Here is a 21284-nt window from a genome sequence, read left to right on the forward strand (position 1 = left end):
AATTATTTATGTTCCCTGTAAACGGACTGCAAAAACGGACTTTTGACTGCATTATAATGATTTCTTAATTCAGAATATGATCAAGATTGCGTAGGTTGATGTGTTCGGGGAATTTGCCAGTTAATAGTAACATGTAAAGCCCCTTAAATGAACGAAATGACTCGAAAAAAGATTTGTTCATTTTGATGAGCGAGTTTGAACAAGAGAGTCTGGCGTTGCCAGATTGGGTGTTTTTCCGCTACATATTAAGGCCGGTTTACGGTGGGTGTAGGTGGGTTTTCGCCTGGAAGGCTTTATAGAAATCTGGCATCCTACTGAACGAAGTTAAACTGAGAGAGCGTGGCGTTCACAGACACCAGAATGAACGACTTCACAGTAACGTTCATCAGGCAGTAATGCGGTACGTTCAGTTCAGTCCAAAACATGAACGAGTTCATGAATTATCGTTCAATGAACGCGTCCAGACACAACTCTGGTGGGAGTATTAGCTTCGAGGTATGGGGAATGGCTGCTAACGTACTTTGCAAAAAACAAATGACTGAGATCATCATGAATTCGGTTATTGCTTATTTATTGCCTAACGCTAACATGAGGCCCTGTCTAGTTTGTGTGTGTGTGTGCTCACGTCTTATATTTGTGTGTGTGTGCTGTGCTCACGTCTCATATGAGTAACTTTATGTTCGTAGATAGTTCATATACATGTATGTGTGACTAGTACTTAGTATATATGCAAGCGTGTTTCATATGTGTGCATGAATGAAGTTTGATTTAAGCCCTAAACGGCGCCTCATACTTATACACTGGCCGGGAAGCCGGTCGCGTTCATTTGTCAACTTGCGCCATGATGTCAGTTTGTAATGATATGCTAAAGCGTTACCTGCGGTGTCAACCCCCGTCCTTCCTGCAACCAATCAACGTGCCCCTCATTTGCATTATTATAATGACCGACAGCCAAAATATCGCATCAGATCTCGCGAGACAATAATGCCTACAGAGATAAGGGTCTGAGGAGCTCTGTGTTTATTTTTTTTCCACTTTTCTTTTTTAGAAGGGCCTGAAAGACTATAATACAGCAGTAGGTATCCAAGGTAATACGAGGGTATGACTCCTTTAAATATTTGACAGTCATCAATATAAATCCATCCTCTGCTTTCACAAAAATGCCTAATTTTGTGTGACAAGGATGCATTTTATGCTACATTCTGGGTTGCGTCTCACATTACACTTAATGCGTTTTTTTAAATCCAGTGCAATGCTCTAATTTCACGCTGCTAAATACTCTTATTAGGCCATGAGCTAGGACACTAAAATGTTATATCATGCACCATTCAGGGATGGTCAAGTTCTCTCTGACTTTCCCATGATTCCCTTCAGGGAAGAACAGCCTGGTGATGCTAGGTTAACATATCTACACAAATGTTAAGACCTACAATGCTTGTTTCACTGTACATTATATTGTATAACACCAATATGCAGCTTTTAAAAAAAATTGACATTCTGAGCTATACAGTACATCCTCTCTCGAAGAGATGCATCAGAAATCTAGAGCCTGGAAGCCATAGCTCCTTTATCTTCCCGTAGGGCCGGGGGAACAGATGTTCTTTTCAAAGCTCAGCTACACATGCTGACTAAGGTGTTTCTCACTGCAGGGTACACAGCTTCTCTCTAAGAAAGACCACTGGACAAGCTTCTACCAGAGATCACGTGCTAGGATGTCTGCTCTAGATGCAAAGATGGACTACTTTCATTTGTTTACCTGTTCTCTTGATGATTCACTCAATTACTTCATCCCGCCTTCACCTATTTTCAGCATAGGCCACGAGCCAACCACACCATATTTTAGTTTTCCAGAGAAATAATGCCAGAAGAAACTCCAAAGTGTACAGTATTTACAAACAACTAACTTGGGATTTGAAATCCAAAGCGCTCACAATTTTCAGTGGACTCAACCTATAAATTACTTAATTATAGTTGTTTTACCATTAAGTTGTGCATATTTTTCTTCTGCGAAAGACAAAGTATTTTAAAGAAAGTTGAGGTCTAAACAACTTTGACCTCCAATGTGTGGAAAAAAAGGGGTAAAAGTAGTCATACAGGTTTGGAACAACACAAAGGCAAGTAAATGGTTACAAAATTGTCATTTGGGGAAAAAAAACTCCTTTAAACTTGGATATGAGAACATTTAACAGCCCAATGGCCTTGATATTAATCAATCCCAATGTTTTACACACAGTAAAGGATACTTCCATTCCACGAGGCTGATACAGGCCCGGCGGATGGGGTTGTTGAGGTTGAGGCAGAAGAGAGCTCTCTGCGGCCGCGTATTGGCCGAACTGCCCTGTTTTTTGTTCTTGGCATACTGCTGCCGCTTCTTCTGGGCCAGCGAGCCGACAGGTATCACTGACGGTACAGGCACGGAGGCTGCAGGGGGTGCGGCAGGAGTCGCAGCAGGGCCGTTGGCGCTCATGGTGCGGGCGTGGGCCTGAGCGGGGCATCCACCAGCATGGGCCTGCCAGGAGAGAGGGCGCTGGAGCGGAGGGTCTCACCAACAGGCTGGCACGTCACCAGAGACAGGGACTCTGGTACTGCTGGCATAATTTGCCTCTGTCAAAGACAGAGAGGAGAGTTAGAGAGAAAAGAGAAAGCACAGAGAATATAGTGGGAGGCTGTGCAGTGACTTCCTTCCCTGCTACATTATATTATGCAACAATGTGGGCGTAGGACTAAAAGATGCATACAGTATGTCTTTGGGTCTAAAAGGCAAGTGTCTCAACCAAGGTTTGTGAGCAATCCAACATGTAAAAGACGTGGGCACCAAAACAACCTCTATATTTAAAGGAATAGTTGATATGAACATGAAAATTCAGCCCTTATTTACTTACTTTCGCATCAAAAACACTATAAAAGTAGCCTATATGACTCATGCTCTATATTTAGGTTTTTATGAAGAGATATGGTAGCTTTTTGTGAGGATGGACCCTTCTAGTGTTGTAAAGATGTTTATATTTTCTTTTCTTTCTTTTTTTAATTAATGTTCTTTACATTTAGCCTATAACATTATGAGCTATATTACCTGGTTAACACTGTTGTGTTTCTTATAAAAATTCTAAGGGAGTGATGGCAAATTTAACACATTTCTCTCTTCTGACCAACATAATCTTTTGATATATTTTTTACCTCTTTATGAAAGTCATAGAAGCACAAAGCATGCTTTTGTTTTCCTTTGCTGTTGGAGCAAACGTGAACACAAAAATGTATTTGTTTCAATTTATAAAAGTTATAATCTATAGCGCTTTACCCAGCTATGACAGACTCTGCTTTTGAGAAGCCAGGAAATGTAAAAAGCATTCATTAGACAAACATTTAGGCCATTATTTTTTACTTAAAGGCACTTAAATCTCGTTCTTTAATTTGTAACACTTTACAAACCAGGGCAGCAAAAAGAAAAAGCATAACATGCTGCTATTATTAGGATAATGTCACCAAAAAAAAAAAAAAAGCTACAGCCTGTGGAAAAATCAATGTGTGTAGCGTGACCCAATGAAAACCAGCCTGCAAACAGATGCATTGTGGCAGAGAATCACACTATACCATAATCCCCACATAAAAACAGACATTATCAGCAAACAACGGCAAGAAAAACACGCTCTGCATTCAAATAGCAAAAAGCACACATCTGGGCTCACGGGATCCACAGATGTCACTCATATACATCCGAGTCCTTGAACCACTAGGCCCTGCAGAGGAAATGAAGACATGCATGGAAAGGTCATATCGCCTGTATACATTTCCCTTCAAGCATTTGTCTGCCATCAGATCGTGAAAACCTAAGACATGTCATCCAAATATGTCACAAATTCAAGCATATGCTCTGCTGTGATTGGATATGCTATACAATAAATGTTTATCTTCACACTTATGATATAGGACATAATGCACTATATCCTTGTCAAATACTGGCTCTTATATTAGATATATTTATCATTCTAACGTCATGCATAATGCAAACTGATAACGAAATATAGCTCCTTGATGATTTCATTCGAATAGTGCTTGCATAGATACTAAACGTTGACGTTTAAACTATTTTGTAGGACAATGACACATATTGTCATTGTAACATCCCACGGCAACGATGAATTTAAAGCCATCATGCATATTTTTGATGACATATATGAATGCTTAATGCGTATAGATAAAGAGGCTCGTGACTCTAAGACAATAACTGTAGCGTTTCTGCTCAAGAATGAAATAGTGCATATATACTGCAGCCGAATCTGTGTCTTTCTTTAGATGATGCCAGTGATGCTCAGTTGCAACAGCTGTGATGGTTCTTTATAGTCACCGACTGTTCAGTTCTTTAAAAAACGCCTGATTATGACAAGCAGTGGCAACATCAAAGATCTAACAGAACCAAAACGAGCGCAAAAGCCTCTGCATCAGCATCATCAGCATCTTTCCAGCTCTGACTCGGACTCAAAACGAGTGCACTCCATCATTTCACAAGATCCGTTTTAAGTCGACACGCGCCAGGCCGCTGCGTGACTATCGTACCTTTGATGAGGTCTTTCCTTTCAGCTGAGGAGGATGGTGATTCGGCTTATATCCAGAGATAAAACTCCGACATCGATTAAAACGCTCAGGTCCGACCTGACACGGTAAATTCAAAGTCATCAGTATGCATTCGTTATTTTGCGCGTGAGAGAGCGCGAGAGCTTCCTCGCGTTCGGCGCGCGCTGCCCGTGTTTAAGCGTCACGCGGCGTCGGTGAACGGTGAAATGAGCTGAACTCCCCCTCTGGCTGTGCATGCACAAACCGAGCACACTTTAATGAGGAGCGCTTTGATTCGAATCATTTATGGAATCGGTTCGTTTAAATGGATAGTTTCTTAAGACCACTTGAGCTACTTTGCTATCACTCAGTTCCCGATGTTGGATTTTACTTTTCTTATTTGTTATATTTATCGCTTCAGTATTGGTAGAAAAAAATGCTGTTGACAAAAGTTGCTGTTCACATTATGTTAACATGAATATTAATAGTCTACTACAGATAGCAGACGTACGTCTGCAAGATGTCTAAAGATAGTTTGACCTGGAAAGCATACAAACATCTGACAGACGTTTGTAAGATGTCAGTTTTACATAGGCTACATTCTAAATCATATACTTTTTAAAAACATCTAATCGTATGGTTTTCAGATCAAGTGATCTTTAACAGACACCAACAGACTGATGCAAACCTGTTTCTGGTGAAGAGGGAAAACAGACGAAAATAAACTTTTCAAATTTAGCAAATTTCAAATTATATGAATTTTCCATAAGGAGTGGAGGATGAATGTGAACAGGTGAGACGGTCTTTTAACTATTATTTATAGCTATTTACATATTAGCCTCTAATTAAAAACTATAAAGCCTAATAGATTTCGTCACATATTGTGTTTATTTTTCCAACAATAAAAATAATTATGATGATTAATGTATTAGTGTCCGTTACTCGATTTTGTTAACACGTGATTTTACTCAAAGTCAGTCCTTACTATCGGTTCGACCGAGTCTTTGATAAGAATTGTTTGAAAGAATCATTCGTTCGTGAATTGCGACTCGGTTAACTGACAGCAAGAATGAACAAACTGCTGGCAGGTGTTTGGCAGTACGCAATAGAGATGTATTTGCTAATAATAATAATAATAATATGCTATTATCAGTAACTGTGACATGTTTACATCCATGCAACTGTATTATATATATATATATATATATATATATATATATATATATATATACACTTATACATATACATATACACACACACACATTGCTGTTTATAGGTGTATCTTTTTATGATGAATCCTTGAATTCAATAATCCATAAACTTTGAGCAATAAATAATATAAATATTATCGATTACAGCAGGAACCACAGATAGTTCACATGAAAAGGTTGCTTTTATGAATCTGATCAAATGTCATCATAAAACCCATGATGAAGCTGTAGTAAAGTCCATGTGTTTCTCTGATGTGACCGGTGAAAGGGCCAGGCAAGCCTCTGGCTTGCTGTGGGACTGGGTTAGATCTACTTCCGGTGTCCACTTACCTGTCAAACAGATATAATGCTTTCTACTCAAAGCAACTTTAATAATTAAATGACTTATTGGGTATTTCAGCCAATCAGCATTCACAATCTTTCCTTTCATTGTTACATGACATGAGCCTATACTGTTCAGCGAAGAACACAGAAATGTTAAAAAAGGAGTGATTTTATAGAAACTAACAGTGTAATGAACCAGAACTCGACATGGGCTCCATAATGCAGGCTTTATTGTAAAGACTCCTAGTCGTACAGGCAATAGTCAGAACCAGCAATATCAACAGCGTGGGAAGAACAGAGAATCAAAATCCAGTAACAAGCAAGGGGTCGGTAGGTAGGCAGCAAAGGTACGTAGAGGATATCAAGCAGGATCGGTAACAGGAAATCAAACACAGATAATAACGCTCAGAAATGACAGACACAGCAAATCAAGACTTCGCGTTTGAACTCTTGTGGAAGTCCAGCTTATATGCACAGTCCTGATGAGTGGCACCTGTGCAGGTGATCAGAGTCCAAGGACAGGGCTTATGGGAAATGTAGTGTCGTCAGTGTAAGTGAATGAATGGATGCGTTTGTGTGTGTCAATATTCAGTTGAGGGTGCTCTCTGCTGGCCAGCAGAGGGAATCACGGGGTTCGTCTCCGTGAAAGAGCCCCCCGCCTGTGAGCGACTCCTGGCGCGAGGAGGCACATGACGTCGGGGTCTACCACGGGGTCGAGGGGCCGGTCTTTCAGGGTGTGAGCGATGAAACTCATCGATAAGATTGGGGTCTAGAATATCCTCAGAGTTTACCCAAGAGCGTTCCTCTGGACCGTACCCCTCCCAGTCGACCAGATATTGTAGAATTCTTCCCCGACGTCTGGAATCGAGTAATTCCTGGACTTGGTAAGCCTCCTCGCCCTCTATGATGATGGGTTGAGGGGCCTGTGCACGGGACCTCCCCTCTCCCTCGTCTCTGGGACCAGAGACCAGATACATGAAAGGTAGGAGAAATACGATATGTGTTAGGAAGTGCCAACCGGAAGGAAACTGGAGTTATTTGTCTAGTGATTTGGAATGGACCCACGTACCTTGGACTCAGTTTGCGGCAGGGAAGCCGGAGACGGAGATCCCGTGTTAATAGCCACACCCATTGACCTGGCTGGTAGTTGTGACCTGGGCGCCTTCTGCGGTCCGCTTGCTCCTTCTGCCTCCTAACAGCGTGTTGCAGGTGAACATGGGCCCTATTCCACACCTCCTCACTGCGTGCCATCCAATCGTTTACAGCTGGTATGTCCATTGGATCCCCTGACCATGGGAACATTGGTGGTTGGAACCCCAGTACACATTTAAAGGGAGTCAGACTGGTAGATGGTTTAATAAGGGAGTTCTGTGCGTATTCTGCCCAGAGTAAGTATCGAGCCCAATCATCCTGATCCTGGTTGCAATAAGCTCTGAGGAAGCGGTTCAGCTCTTGATTGAGTCTCTCTACCTGTCCGTTTGCTTGGGGATGATACCCAGAGGTGAGGCTGAAATTAACATTCAGGGCTTTGAAGAAAGCTGACCATAATTGAGAGGTGAATTGAGGTCCTCGGTCTGACACAATGTCCTTGGGTAGGCCATACAATCGGAAGAACCAGTTGCATAGGTGTTCTGCCGTCTGGAGAGTGGTAGGTAGTTTGGGTAATGGAATGAGTCTACAAGTCTTGGAGAATCGGTCTATGATGGTGAGTATGGTAGTATAATCCTGTGAACTGGCAAGATCCGTAATAAAGTCAATAGCAATGTGAGACCAGGGTCATTGAGGAATGGGTAGTGGTTGCAGGAGACCGGCGGGAGATTGCTTGGATGCCTTGTTCATACTACAGTTATTGCATTGTTGTATGTAATTAGCTGTGTCCTTGTGCAGTGATTCCCACCAGAAGCGGTTCTCCAGTTGGCGGTGATACCTGGGTGACCGGATGATGGATGGCATTGAACTTGACTGATGGTTACGAAGATGTTCAGGGACGAAGATTCTGTCGGCTGGGCAAGCCACTGGGTTCTCGTTTTGCTCCCTGTGTTGTTGGAGCAGGGTCATGATATCCCATTGAATGGGAGCAACCATTACATGAAACGGTAGGATGGGTTCTGTATCAGGTGGAATGTTCTCCTCCTCGAACTGACGTGAGAAGTCGAATCTAGTGAAGAATAGGGACCATCTAGCTTGACGGGGATTAAGGCGTTTGGCGGTGCGTAAGTACTCCAGGTTCTTGTGATCTGTTAGTAAGGTAAACGGATGTGTGGCTCCCTCTAGCCAGTGCCTCCACTCCTCGAAGGCTGCCTTCATGGCAAGGAGTTCCCGATCCCCGACACTGTAGTTACGCTCTGCAGAATTGAGTTTCCTGGAATAGAAGGCACAGGGATGGAGTTTAGCGGCAGGATCTGGGCGTTGTGACAGGATAGCGCCGATACCTGTGTTAGATGCGTCCACCTCGACAATGAAAGGTAATGAGGGGTCAGGGTGACAGAGGATGGACAGAATCGTTGTTTCAGGGTTAGGAAAGCTTTGTTGGTGGATTCTGACCATTGTAATCGCTGAGTTCCTTTTTTGACCAGTGAGGTAAGCGGAGCGACCACAGTACTGAAGTTCCTAATGAATCTCCTATAGAAATTAGCGAATCCCAGAAATCGTTGCAATTCCTTGAGGGTTGTGGGTTCAGGCCAGTTAAGCACGGCGTTGACCTTCCTCTAGTCCATGGCTACCCCTCCGGGACTGATTATGTATCCTAGGAATGTGGTGGAGGTGGTACGGAATTCGCACTTCTCAGCCTTGGCTTATAACTGGTATTGGATCAGGCGTTGAAGAACTGCTCGGACGTGTCGTATATGTTCAGGAAGTGTGTTGGAGTAGATCAGGATATCATCAATGTATACGATCACAGATATGTTCAGCATGTCTCTGAAGACCTCGTTAATGAATGACTGAAACACAGATGGACTATTGACCAGTCCGAACGGCATCACAAGATACTCATAGTGACCAGTGGTGGTGGAGAAGGCGGTCTTCCATTCATCCCCCTCTCTACTGCGAATGAGATTGTAGGCGCATCTCAGGTCCAGTTTGGTGTAGTATTGGGCGGTGCGGAGTTGTTTGAGGGCTGACGGAACCAACGGAAGTGGGTATCTGAATTTCACCGTCATCTCGTTTAGTCCATGATAATCGATGCAAGGGCGGAGACCACCATCCTTCTTTTTCATGAAGAAGAACCCGGATGAAGCAGGAGATGTGGATGGTCTGATGAACCCCTTCTGGAGCTCCTCCTTGATATAATCTTTCATAGCGTCGGACTCAGGTTGAGACAATGGGAAGATGGGACCCTTTGGAGGAGAATGCCCAGGCAGAAGATCGATGGCACAGTCATATTTGCGGTGAGGAGGTAAGGTGTTAGCTTGTTCCTTACTGAAGGCCTCCAGAAGATCAGCATATTCCTCTGACAGATCGGGAATGGATTCTTGAGCTGGGGTAAGTGACACGGAACAGACAGGAATAGGTTTGACAAGAGAAAGACAGTTCTGTTGACAATACTTGCTCCACCTCACCACTTGACCATCTCTCCAGGAAATCTGGGGGTTATGCAGACGTAGCCAGGGTAATCCCAGAATCACAGGTGTGTGAGATGTGGGGAGAATGTAGAATTGAATCCTCTCCTTGTGAAGTAAGCCAACCGCCATTAGGATTTTGCGGGTGAGGTGAGTAATTGATCCAGACCCCAGTGGTCGACCATCTATTGTCTCCACTGAGAGAGAAGTAGAGCATGGAATCAGTTGAACGTTACACCTCTTAGCGAATTCCTCAGAAATGAAATTGCCAGCAGCCCCGGAATCTAGTAAAGCTGAGGTGCTAACTTGTCTGTCGTTTATCCAAAACTCAACGGAAATGCTTACACACTGGGTATCACACATGGAAGTGAGAGGAGTACTCACCGAGCGTTGTGAGAAGGTATAGGTACGAGTGGGGCAGTTGCTGCGTTGATGGCCAGGTAATCCACAATACATGCATAACCTGTTGGAAATACGTCGATCTCTCTCCTCCGTAGACAGGTGGTACGTGTTAACTTGCATGGGTTCAGTAGGTTCATGAAATGGCATGAATGCTGGGTGATCAGTGCGACGAGCGTTGGATCGCCGGGCACGTTGCAGATTATCAATGGAAAAGGTCAATTCGATGAAGCTGTTGAGATCTCTGCCCTCGTCTCTGCATGCTAGTTCAGTTTGCAGATCATAATTCAGTCCCTTGCGGAAGAGTACTTTTAATGTGTCGCTCACCCAGTTAGTTTGTGCTGCCAGAGTGCAAAATCGTAGAGCGTAATCCGCCGCCGTCATTCTGCCTTGTGATAACTCCAATAAGCGATCTCCAGCTCCCTTTCCCTCCTTAGGATGATCGAATACAGCCCGGAACTGTTGTAGGAAATCCTGAAAGGAGGTAAATGCAGATCCATCGGAACCCCATACGGCAGTAATCCATTCTAGTGCTTTCTCACTCAATAATGAGCAGACAAAGGAGATCCTCCCAGTATCCGTAGTATACAGCGTGGGCTGTTGTTCCACAAACAGGGAGCATTGCAATAGAAATCCTTTACACTTGCTGGCATCACCGTTGTATTTATCTGGAAAAGCGAGACGGGGATTAGCCTGAGATGGCGTCCCTGCCGCGTGGGCAATGGTGGATGCCTCTGGCGTTGGTGTGGCCGAGGGAGCGGTATGGAGATTCTGGACGGCCTTGACGAGTTCTTCCGTGATAGATGTTAGTCGATTCGGCTGGAACTGATTGGCCCTAATCTGACTGGCCTGAGCCGCCATGGTGTTATGAAGACCTTCAAAAGCCGCTGGATCTCGTGTTGGCGAAGTCTTCTGTAATGAACCAGAACTCGACATGGGATCCATAATGCAGGCTTTATTGTAAAGACTCGTAGTCGTACAGGCAATGGTCAGAACCAGCAATGTCAACAGCGTGGGAAGAACAGAGAATCAAAATCCAGTAACAAGCAAGGGGTCGGTAGGTAGGCAGCAAACGTACGTAGAGGATATCAAGCAGGACCGGTAACAGGAAATCAAACACGGATAATAACGCTCAGAAATGACAGACACAGCAAATCAAGACTTCGCGTTTGAACTCTTGTGGAAGTCCAGCTTATATGCACAGTCCTGATGAGTGGCACCTGTGCAGGTGATCAGAGTCCAAGGACGGGGCTTATGGGAAATGTAGTGTCGTCAGTGTAAGTGAATGAATGGATGCGTGTGTGTCAATATTCAGGTGAGGGTGCTCTCTGCTGGCCAGCAGAGGGAATCACGGGGTTCGTCTCCGTGACAAACAGATTGTATTTATGTTAATAAATTCTTAATTGTTTATGTGTGAACTTTTCAAATAAGTTTTGGGTATAGATCGTTTCCTCATACCCTCAACTTCAACTACACTGAGGATTTTTTGAAGCTGTAAATAAAACTAAGATTACTGAAATATTTATTAATAAGAAAATATACTTATTTCATTCTTTCTAAAGTCCACATTTAATTCAAAGTGTCAGTTTCACTCTATTTTGGCTGTTTCTTTGTTATTATTTCTTACAAAGTTTGTGTCAAAGGATATCAAACAGCACTTTTTTTCAGTGTATCTGTTATAATCTATTATAAAAGTTATTAAATTATTCAAAAATAATTAAACAATAATTGATCTTAATAACATGAATAACATGATCTAGACAAAAATAATCAGTAATCAAAACAATAATGACTCAAACATTTCAATATGCATTTTGTGAAAATATTATACAGTTATTACTTATACATTTATAATTTATATTATTAATATGTAAATATAATTTATAAACAAAGTTAATTTTTTTAAACAAAGTATGAGTAAATCGGGCATCATTTCCATAAATGTTTTTTCCCGTTTATCAAACCTTTGGCATTTGTTGGGTTAATGTCCAATTTAAGCTATAAATTTGACAATTGATGCAAAAAGAATAAAAAAATTATTTTTATTTAAAATACATAAAATGCTAGGTACAAAATTAACCTTGGACAAATAATTTATATATATTTATATAATAATTTATAATTTATATATATAAATTATATATTATTAATTATATATATATAAACATATCTGTCCCTTTGTCTCTTCCTCTCACTCTCTCTCTTCTTCTCTTTCTACCTGCATTTCATCCCTGCATGCTTTGCTGACTGGAAAAGTGTAGCTCTATAGCATCAGAGGTACAGTATCTGTTGTTGGCAGCAGTAAGAGCCACACTTGTCTCATGGTGTTCATTACCACTATCACTAACAGCATGCTGTGTTTCTCTTCAAGCAATTAACACTTGTTTTGTGAGAGTCAGTGATGTTACAATTGTACCTTCAATTGTGTGGTTTTTGGAGGAGAGGTCTGCTTTTGCTTTTCAATGTGATGAAACTTACAATACCTTTCAATAGTTTGGGGATTTTGAATGTTTTTGAAAGAAGTCTCTTATGTTCATCAAGGCATGCAAAATCTGAATTTTCAGCATCATTACTTCAGTCTTCAGTGTCACGTGATCCTTCAGAAATCAGTCTTATATGCTGATTTGATGCTCAAGAAACATTTTTCAATGTCGAAAACATAAATGGATGTTTTCTTATATTTTTGTCTGCTGGTTAACTAATTTATAATTTGATGAGGTTGACATGAGACTTGTTGTACTATTTACATGGTTTTGCACAGATGTTGCCCTTAAAACCTTTTATTTCTCATTTGATTTTGTCACCCTGTATTGTGTGTGTGTGTGTGTGTGTGTGTGTGTGTGTGTGTGTGTGTGTGTGTGCGTGTGTGTGTGTGTGTGTGTGTGTGTGTGTGTGTGTGTGTGTGTTGAAGTGAGAACAGAAGTGAAGAGTCCTTAGGTTCAGTTGATGTATGTTGTCGGCTTCATTCCCAGAATCCTTACAAAAAAAACATTCTTTCTTTCTCTCTTTTTCATGCATCTGTTTTGCTTCTTTATGAGATTTATGTGCCTTTTATTTCTCATTAGTTTAATCGCTTCCTCTCATTTCTCTGTACTTTCCTGTTAATGACATTTTGTGCAGAATAACACTCCTAAATGTTTCTGTGCCATCAGGGTGTTGCACGCAATCCTTCCACTTAGTTGCCTGCAGTCTGAGTGATTGACAGCTGTAGATGATTGACAGCTGACCACCCCTCCCTCTTGGGTGCTGATGCTAAGTGCTATGTCGTGTAGCAACCACACAGGGTTTTATGGGTAATCGAGTGAGCACCAAGGAACAGAATCGTCCCTTCAAGGAGCATCTGGCATTACAATCAAGTTAGTCTCAGTAGCATTGGCTGCTTGTGTTATAAAGCTCACAAAACTTCTCAAAAACATGGGTAATATATTAAAGTATTAGGACTTCATAATAATGCAAAAATCACTGTTATTAGTAAAAAATATATTTATATATATATATATATATATATATATATATACTACCACACAATGCTGGAAATATAATAAATAAAAAGAAAACACTTTTTTAAGAATGAAAATCAAATGTGTACTATATAATAATCACAATTAAATGCTAAATTGGAGTCATAAAAATAATGTACACATATATATTCAATTTGATTTTGGGAGCAAAATGTGTGCATGATTTTTCCCATATGTGTCTGAATGCACTTACATGAAAACATTCATATGAGTCTGCATATTTGCTTTCGGTCTGTTTGCACTCTATAAAGTGCTGAGCCACTTTTGTATGTGTTGGAGCATCTGTGTCACCAGAGTGTTGTTTTTTAGTATAACTCTAGGACTTCGCTCATGTTGATTCAGTGCAGCCAACACCTAGGTCTCCCGGATCACATTGTGTGGCACTGTTAAGTTATGATTTTAACTGTTGTTGTAAGTCTGCACCATTTGCTGCCAAAGAAAGTAAAAATAGAAACAGCCATGCACCCATAATGTACATTCCCTTCAGGAGGTAAGGGACCATGGGCATCCCTGATTGGCTGACGTGTGTCACATGGGCATGGGTTCTCAGGCTAGGATTGGGTCACACATTTTGGAGCAGTTTGATGACAAGTGTTTCTGACTGGGATCGAAAGCCCAGAGGACATACTGCTTACTCAGAGATAGAGCGAGAGAGAATGAAAGAGCGAGAAAAGGACAGCGGAGTGGGCGGAGACTGGCCTTATGACATCCGAACAGCTTTCTGAGAATTCATATTACACACTCCAAGATTTAAGCTGTGCATTTCACACACCTGGGAATTTTGTAGACTGGAAAAAGAAACTGTTTTGCATTTGTTTTGTCATCGTATATATACAAGATTATTTTTTAAGGATTTAAAAACTTAAATGATCATAATAATAATAATAATAATAGAAAATTCTGTAGTTGTTTTTGTTGTTGTTATTTAGTTTTTTGTTTAGTTTAGTTTTTTTTTCATAGAATGGCATTTTGGAAAATAAAGAACCATATATTATACAATAATTTATGTTTTTATGAGAATAACATAGCCTACATGAAAAGAAGTAGGCCTTGCAAAAAAATAATAAATAAATAAATAAATAGTAATAATAACAATAATAATAATATCAAATAATAATATTAATAAAAAAAAATTTTCATCTGTTTTGAAACTTTTGAAACTCAAGCCAGTATTCATTATAATTATTAAATATGATAAATAATAAAAATAAATATATTAAAGAAAAAAAAACTATGAAATAATAATTGTTGGGTGGGTCTGATATTAAATCATCTAGATAATTACTGTATTTAAGGATGCTAACGCTGCATTTCATTCTTCAACACCTTCCCTGAAGAAATTTATAATTTTTTCATCCTTTATTAAACTCAAAAACTACAGTCCCCATATATTGCTATTTTTGCCTAAAATAAAAATAAAAATAAAAAATAAAGCAAATTGTAAAATTAAATAAATTAAAATAAAAAAATATATAATTCTGAGAGGGTTCTTCTGATATTATTAAATTATAGATAATATAGACTCAAATACTTTGACACATTCCCTCTATGAGTTCATATATTTTCCCATCTTTTTCAAACTCCAATCCACATTCATTCATAAATAAATACATTCGGAGATGGTTCTGAGATAATATAGTGATAATAACAGTATTTATGGATGCTAAGTCTGGATTTCATTCTTCCACACCTTCCCTCAAGACATTCTAGTCCTTGTCTCATTGTGAGTGACAGGGATGCAGTAAAATGACATCACAGCATTCAAAATCCAACACATGGCATGGGACGGCAGAATCCAACATGTGACATAACTGGACAACCTAAGCATGACATTGCAGAGGGCAGCGAGTCATGTGGGCATTGTGCAAACACTGCCAGCTGTGTTGATTCACGCAGCAGACAGGATATCATCACAGCTCATTTCAGATTCACTTCACTTATATGGTTTATTATTGTATTACTATGGCTATAATTGTATTACTACAAACATTTCATGCACTGGCAATTTTGAGGGAAAGTTCCCCAAAAACCTTTCTGGGCTTTTAGCTTCTAAAATGTGACTCTGAAGTCATAAGAGTGTGACAAATAAAAAAAATTTTAAGATTCAAACATAGATCATTTAGGTTAAACGTGTATAAATATATAAATGAATGTAGATTTATAAAGTGTATAAAAGACATTTAAAAAATTATTTTTTTTACCTTTAAAAAACTACTTATTATTATTTTTTTTTAAATACACATACTATACATAAAAACCAAATGAAGGATAATTATAAAAGAATGTGAGAATTGGTTTTAAACAATAAGAGCTTGTCACACTGCTTGGTATGTCAACTCAATATTCTTTATCTAATACATTTTATTGCAAGTTCCACTCGAACAGAAACTGAAAAACCTCAATTCTGTGATCACAGTGTTTATTCCAAAAGAATCTCAGTTGTTTTTAAGAAAGCTGTTCCATATGTAGACGTCGATGAGCCAGCTTTTCTCTCTCTGGTGCAGTGGCGTCCTCTCGTGGTGATGTTTAGAAATAGCAGGAGTTTGTGCTTAAGCAGGATAAAATATAAAATGTTGGCAGGTAGGAACAGTGTTTTCTGACTGATGGACACTAGACTGGACGGAGAATTAACAACATAGACATTCAGCATCAAAAATTACCATAGTTTTGCTAAGGTTTTTGCACTCTGCACTGTGTTATTTGGTAAACAATGGGGTGTATTCGTGGTACTGGAATATAATAATCATTCCGTACAATAATAGTTTTGTACAGTACAGACCAAAAGTTTGGAAACATTACTATTTTTAATGTATTTGAAAGAAGTTTCTTCTGCTCATCAAGCCTGCATTTATTTGATCAAAAATACAGAAAAAACAGTAATATTATGAAATATTATTACAACTTAAAATAATAGTTTTCTATTTGAATATACTTAAAAAAAAATAATTTATTCCTGTGATGCAAAGCTGAATTTTCAGCATCATTACTCCAGCCTTCAGTGTCACATGTAACATCCAGTCTATCACATGATCATTTAGAAATCATTCTAACATTCTGATTTATTATGAGTGTTGGAAACAGTTCTGCTGTCTAATACATTTGATGAATAAAAGGTTAAAAAGAACTGCATTTATTCAAAATAAAAAAAAAATTCTAATAATATATATTCTAATAATATATTTTCTTTACTATCACTTTTTATCAATTTAACATACCTTGCTGAATAAAAGTATTGATTTTATTTAAAAAAAAAGAAAGAAACATAGCTTCTTTTTTTTTTTTACTTTTTATTCATCAAAGTATCAAAAAAAGTATCACATGTCTGAAAAAATATTAAGCAGCAGAACTGTTTCCAACTTTGATAATGAATCATCATATTAGAATGATTTCTAATGGATCATGTGATAATGATCGTAAAAATTCAGCTTTGCATCACAGAAATAAATGATAATTTAAAGTATAATAAATTTTAAAACAATTATTTTAAATTATATATCATATAATATATCACAATATTACATTTTTTCTGTATTTTTGATCAAATAAATGCAGGCTTGAGGAGCAGAAGAAACTTCTTTCAAAAACATAAAAAATAGTAATGTTTAAAAAACTTTTGGTCTGTACTGTTTATTAAAGCACCATGCACGTGATGTCTAATTAAATCGATACATCATTGCTTAAAGCAGCTTTATGTAGTTTTGTGCCTTTAAAGCAATTCCTCAGCAGAATTGCCAAGTAAACATGGAAAAAGTCAAATTTTCATGATATGTCACCTTAAAAGGGGTCATATGATGCTTTTTTTAAAATATCATTATTTTGTGTATTTGGTGTAAAAGAATATGATGACATGCTTTAATGTTAAAAAAAACAACATTATTTTTCAAATACTTATTGTAGATCCTCTAAGCCACGCCTCTCTCAAACACATCACTCCTTCCAGCAAGCGCTGTCTGCTCTGATTGGCCAACTGACCCAGTGCATTGTGATTGGCCAAACACTACAAGCAAATAATATCCATCAGTTCAAGTCCAAAAGGGGAACAGAGTCCCATGACAGACACAGTGATGAAGCTTGTGTGTTTGGAATACACAAGCCACGGACGGTTAAGACAGCTGACTCCACTGTGTGAGCCTGTCTCTCTCTCTCTCTCTCTCTCTCTCTCTCACACACACACACACATACACGACACGCAAAATTCTGCATTTGAACAGTCAATAGCAAATACTTAAACTAATAACTAAACATACTTACAGTAGTGATTCAGAAGTGCCAGATTGTCATGGCAAAGTCAGAATTACCTCCTCTCCTAGGTTCACGAAACGGTTGTCCATAAAATGCATTGCTGTTCTGTTGTAAGTAATCTTAAAGATTCCTAAATGCATCTAATTTCGGAAGGCCAAATAAAGTGCTTTTGCTTTCATCTAGATACACACAGCATCACCCTGACACGGCTGCTTCAACACTAACTGCGGTTACTGAAACCATGCCTTCTTTCTTTGTGTGAAAATTTGGACAGCATTGCGCAAATATTTCCACATAGTGACGTAGACATGTGGGGGCGTGTTTGTAGAATATCTCTTTGGATTTGAGACTTTAGTCCTTGCAACTTTAGAGATCTTCTTTATGCACCAAGAGCTTGTAACACTCCAAAGAGAAAGGAAAAATTGAAATCGCATCATATGATCCCTTTAAGTGAGTGGAATTCACTGTCATAATTAGATTTTTTCCGTGTTTACTTGTCAATACAACTGCCGCAAATTTCAGTGGGTCAGTGTACCAAAAAGCAATCTGCCCCTTTAAGAAATTTTGCTCACCAAACTTACAAACTCCTAGAACCAACTTTTAAGGGACGTGTGAGGGAAACAGGATCCATTCACTATATAAGAAGTCATAGTACCATCATAATTATTTTATTACTGATAATTCAAGGTAAAAAAAATGTAAATAAATCAAATACAAATTACATAGCTATGGTTGCTTTGAAGGTCAAACTTGCTTTTGAACCATGATGTTTATAGCTGCGACCAGTATCCGCTAAACGGCGTCAACGCCTTTTAATTTACTTTGAATGGAGTGATGTCAAGTGCTGAAGAACTGAATTGTGGGTCCATTGCGTCGCGCTCACAGCAGAAGTTGGCCCTGTCCCAAATCGCACCCTAAACCCTCATGGTCTTTCTCGGAGTCTGCACATTCGTAACTTTCATGTAATGCCGTGAAAACTGTTGGGTAGAACTCTGCTGACTTCAATGTGACCTTGGCAGGAGTGCATATTAAGGCCACATAGCGGGCGCAAAAGGGGGGCTCTAGGGGACCCTTTTAAACCTTAAAATTACAAATGGGACACCCTATGGTGGCCATTGTTAGTCCATAAGACCACAAGTGCACATAAGGTGTTCCATTTGGACCATGGTACAAGCACTAATGGAGGCGTCAACCAATCAGATTGCCTTATGCAAATTCCCTGGTGCACATGCTAGCCAATTGCGTTCATGGAACACCAGAAAACTAATGGGATTGGCTTTTGTCACTATGACGGTTGCGTCAGCACCAGACTGCAGACACAGCCTCCATCAAATATCGATGCCCCGTGTGAAAGCACCATAACAATCTGAGTAGTGGAAATTAGAGATGGGACGTCTGACACTGTCCGAAGCCTGTTTTACTCTATTGAAGTAGACTGGTTTAAAATACTGTGTTGAGGCTTGTATTAAATCCCTGTGATCACTTATCCGATGACGTCTGAGGCTTCATACGTCACAATGAAATGTGGCTTCATTCATTACAAGGAGATGCAAAATACTTGGTGTTCCCTCCCTGCTTCATAGTAACACTATGTGTGGACAATGATTCTCAGAATGAAGACACATCTGCTATTGCGGAGTATTGCTTTTGTGTTGAATCTGGGATCAACGGGATGTGAATCATTTGAAAGTGTTTGCTATAATTAATATTAATTAGTCTGTATTTGAGGTTTTGAAACTTTGAATCTTATTTGGCACAATCAGAAAAAGCCTCAAAAGGCTCAAGGCTTCATCTGCCCATCTCTAGTGGAAATGAGTCCATGACGCGTTTCGATGCAAGAACAGGAGAGTTTAATCACAATGGTGAAAAGAACAACAAGGTGTAAAATGATGACGGTAAAGAATAAAATGGCAAATAAACACATAAGAAATTAGAAAACAAAACGGTCAAAAGAAAGTGAGCGCTTCAGCTACACACCCCTTTCCTCCATGCCTTCTTTCTTCTTCTTCTTTCGACTTAGTGGCAGTTGGCAAACTAACTTATAGCGCATTTACGCCATACTGATATGGACTGAAGTGTGGAGCAACAACGAAAGGTGTGATATACAATATATTAAATTATTGTCATTAAATTTGTGACCTTTACAAATTCGAATGATATCTTAAAATCTTGTGATGAATTTCTTAAATTCCGAATTGATGAACCACTTATACAGTACCTATTGACTTGATCTGATTTTCTAGTTTTAGACCTTTCATTTTTATATCTGGTGCATTCAAACAGAATGTGAACGTAATGTAAATATGCACCTATAGCCAAGTGACGTATCAAAAACGGAAATGACAATTTCAAACATAAAAGACCTCAAACCTTTCCCACACTTATTGTGTTTGATTTTTAAAGGGGTCATATGATGTTGCGAAAAATAACATTATTTTGTGTATTTGGTGTAATGAAATGTTTTTATGTGGTTTAACGTTCAAAAAGCACATTATTTTCCACATACTGTAGATTATTGTTTCTCCTCTATGCCCCGCCTTCTAAAACGCGTCGTTTTTTACAAAGCTTTTCGATCTGAAAAGCGAGGTGTGCTCTGATTGGCTAGCTATCCAGTGCATTGTGATTGGCCAAATGCCTCAAGCATGTGATGGAAATGTTACGCCCTCAACATATACTGTTATGGTGATTCCCGGTCAGAACTCTACACTGATTAAAACTCGCGTTTGAATCATCATTGAATCTTTTAAATATGTAAACGTACTTACAGACAGTGAGTCAGAACAGGCAGCATTGTAGTCTTCTCTCCCAGGATCAGGATCCCATCTGAATATTTGGGTTGAACTGTTCTGGAACAGTGTTGTAAATACAACTTGACCACTGATTTATAGTCGTGTCCTCTTTTGGAAGACCAAACAAAGTATTTTAGCTTTCACAATTAAAAAGTGCCTCCACAACATGACAGCAATAATCAAAGTTACAACTTCTTTCTTTGCATGAACATTTGGGCAGCGTTATGCAAATCTCCCCACACAGTGATGTAGACATGTGGGGCGTGTTTAAACACGCCGTTTTAGGAGGGCGTGGACAAGTCTAAACTTTTATAAAGAATATCTCTTTGGGTTTGAGACTTTAATCTTTGCAACTCTAGGGATCTTATCTATTCACGAACAGATTGTAACACTCCAAAAAGAAAGAAAAACTTGAAATTGCATCATTTGACCCCTTTAAGATATAATTTACATTTACCTATCTTCTGTGCATAAGTCCAATATGTTGTAATTGTAATAATACTATTTATTATTTATGTCATATAGGCCTATTTTATGTATTTTTTATTCAGATTCCTGTGCTCCTTATTTATTGGTCATTTATTGTAATCATTTGAGTTATTTTAGTTATTACGCTCTCTCTCTCTCTAAAAAAAAATCCCCAAAAGAAATGAACATTTTGTCCTCCTTGTCTACAGTGAGTGAGTG

The 21284-nt window shown here is 39.1% G+C and overlaps 1 protein-coding gene across 7 annotated transcripts in view; it reads right to left on the minus strand.

Annotated features, from left to right (window-relative positions):
* Nucleotides 1–4799, minus strand: part of cacna1da (calcium channel, voltage-dependent, L type, alpha 1D subunit, a) — a 117603-nt gene extending 112804 nt beyond the window's left edge. For all 7 annotated transcript variants that reach the window (XM_059538442.1, XM_059538441.1, XM_059538438.1 and 4 more), the window contains exons 1-2: nt 4555–4799; nt 2244–2604 (exon numbers count right to left, since the gene is read on the minus strand). In XM_059538442.1, coding sequence (XP_059394425.1) covers nt 2244–2467 — 224 coding nt within the window. In that variant the 5' untranslated portion in view covers nt 2468–2604; nt 4555–4799. The remainder of the gene's footprint in view (nt 1–2243; nt 2605–4554) is intronic.
* Between the last annotated feature and the right edge of the window lie 16485 nt (nt 4800–21284).

Source organism: Carassius carassius, chromosome 44, assembly GCF_963082965.1.
Source record: "Carassius carassius chromosome 44, fCarCar2.1, whole genome shotgun sequence".
NCBI classification, from domain to species: Eukaryota; Metazoa; Chordata; class Actinopteri; order Cypriniformes; family Cyprinidae; genus Carassius; species Carassius carassius.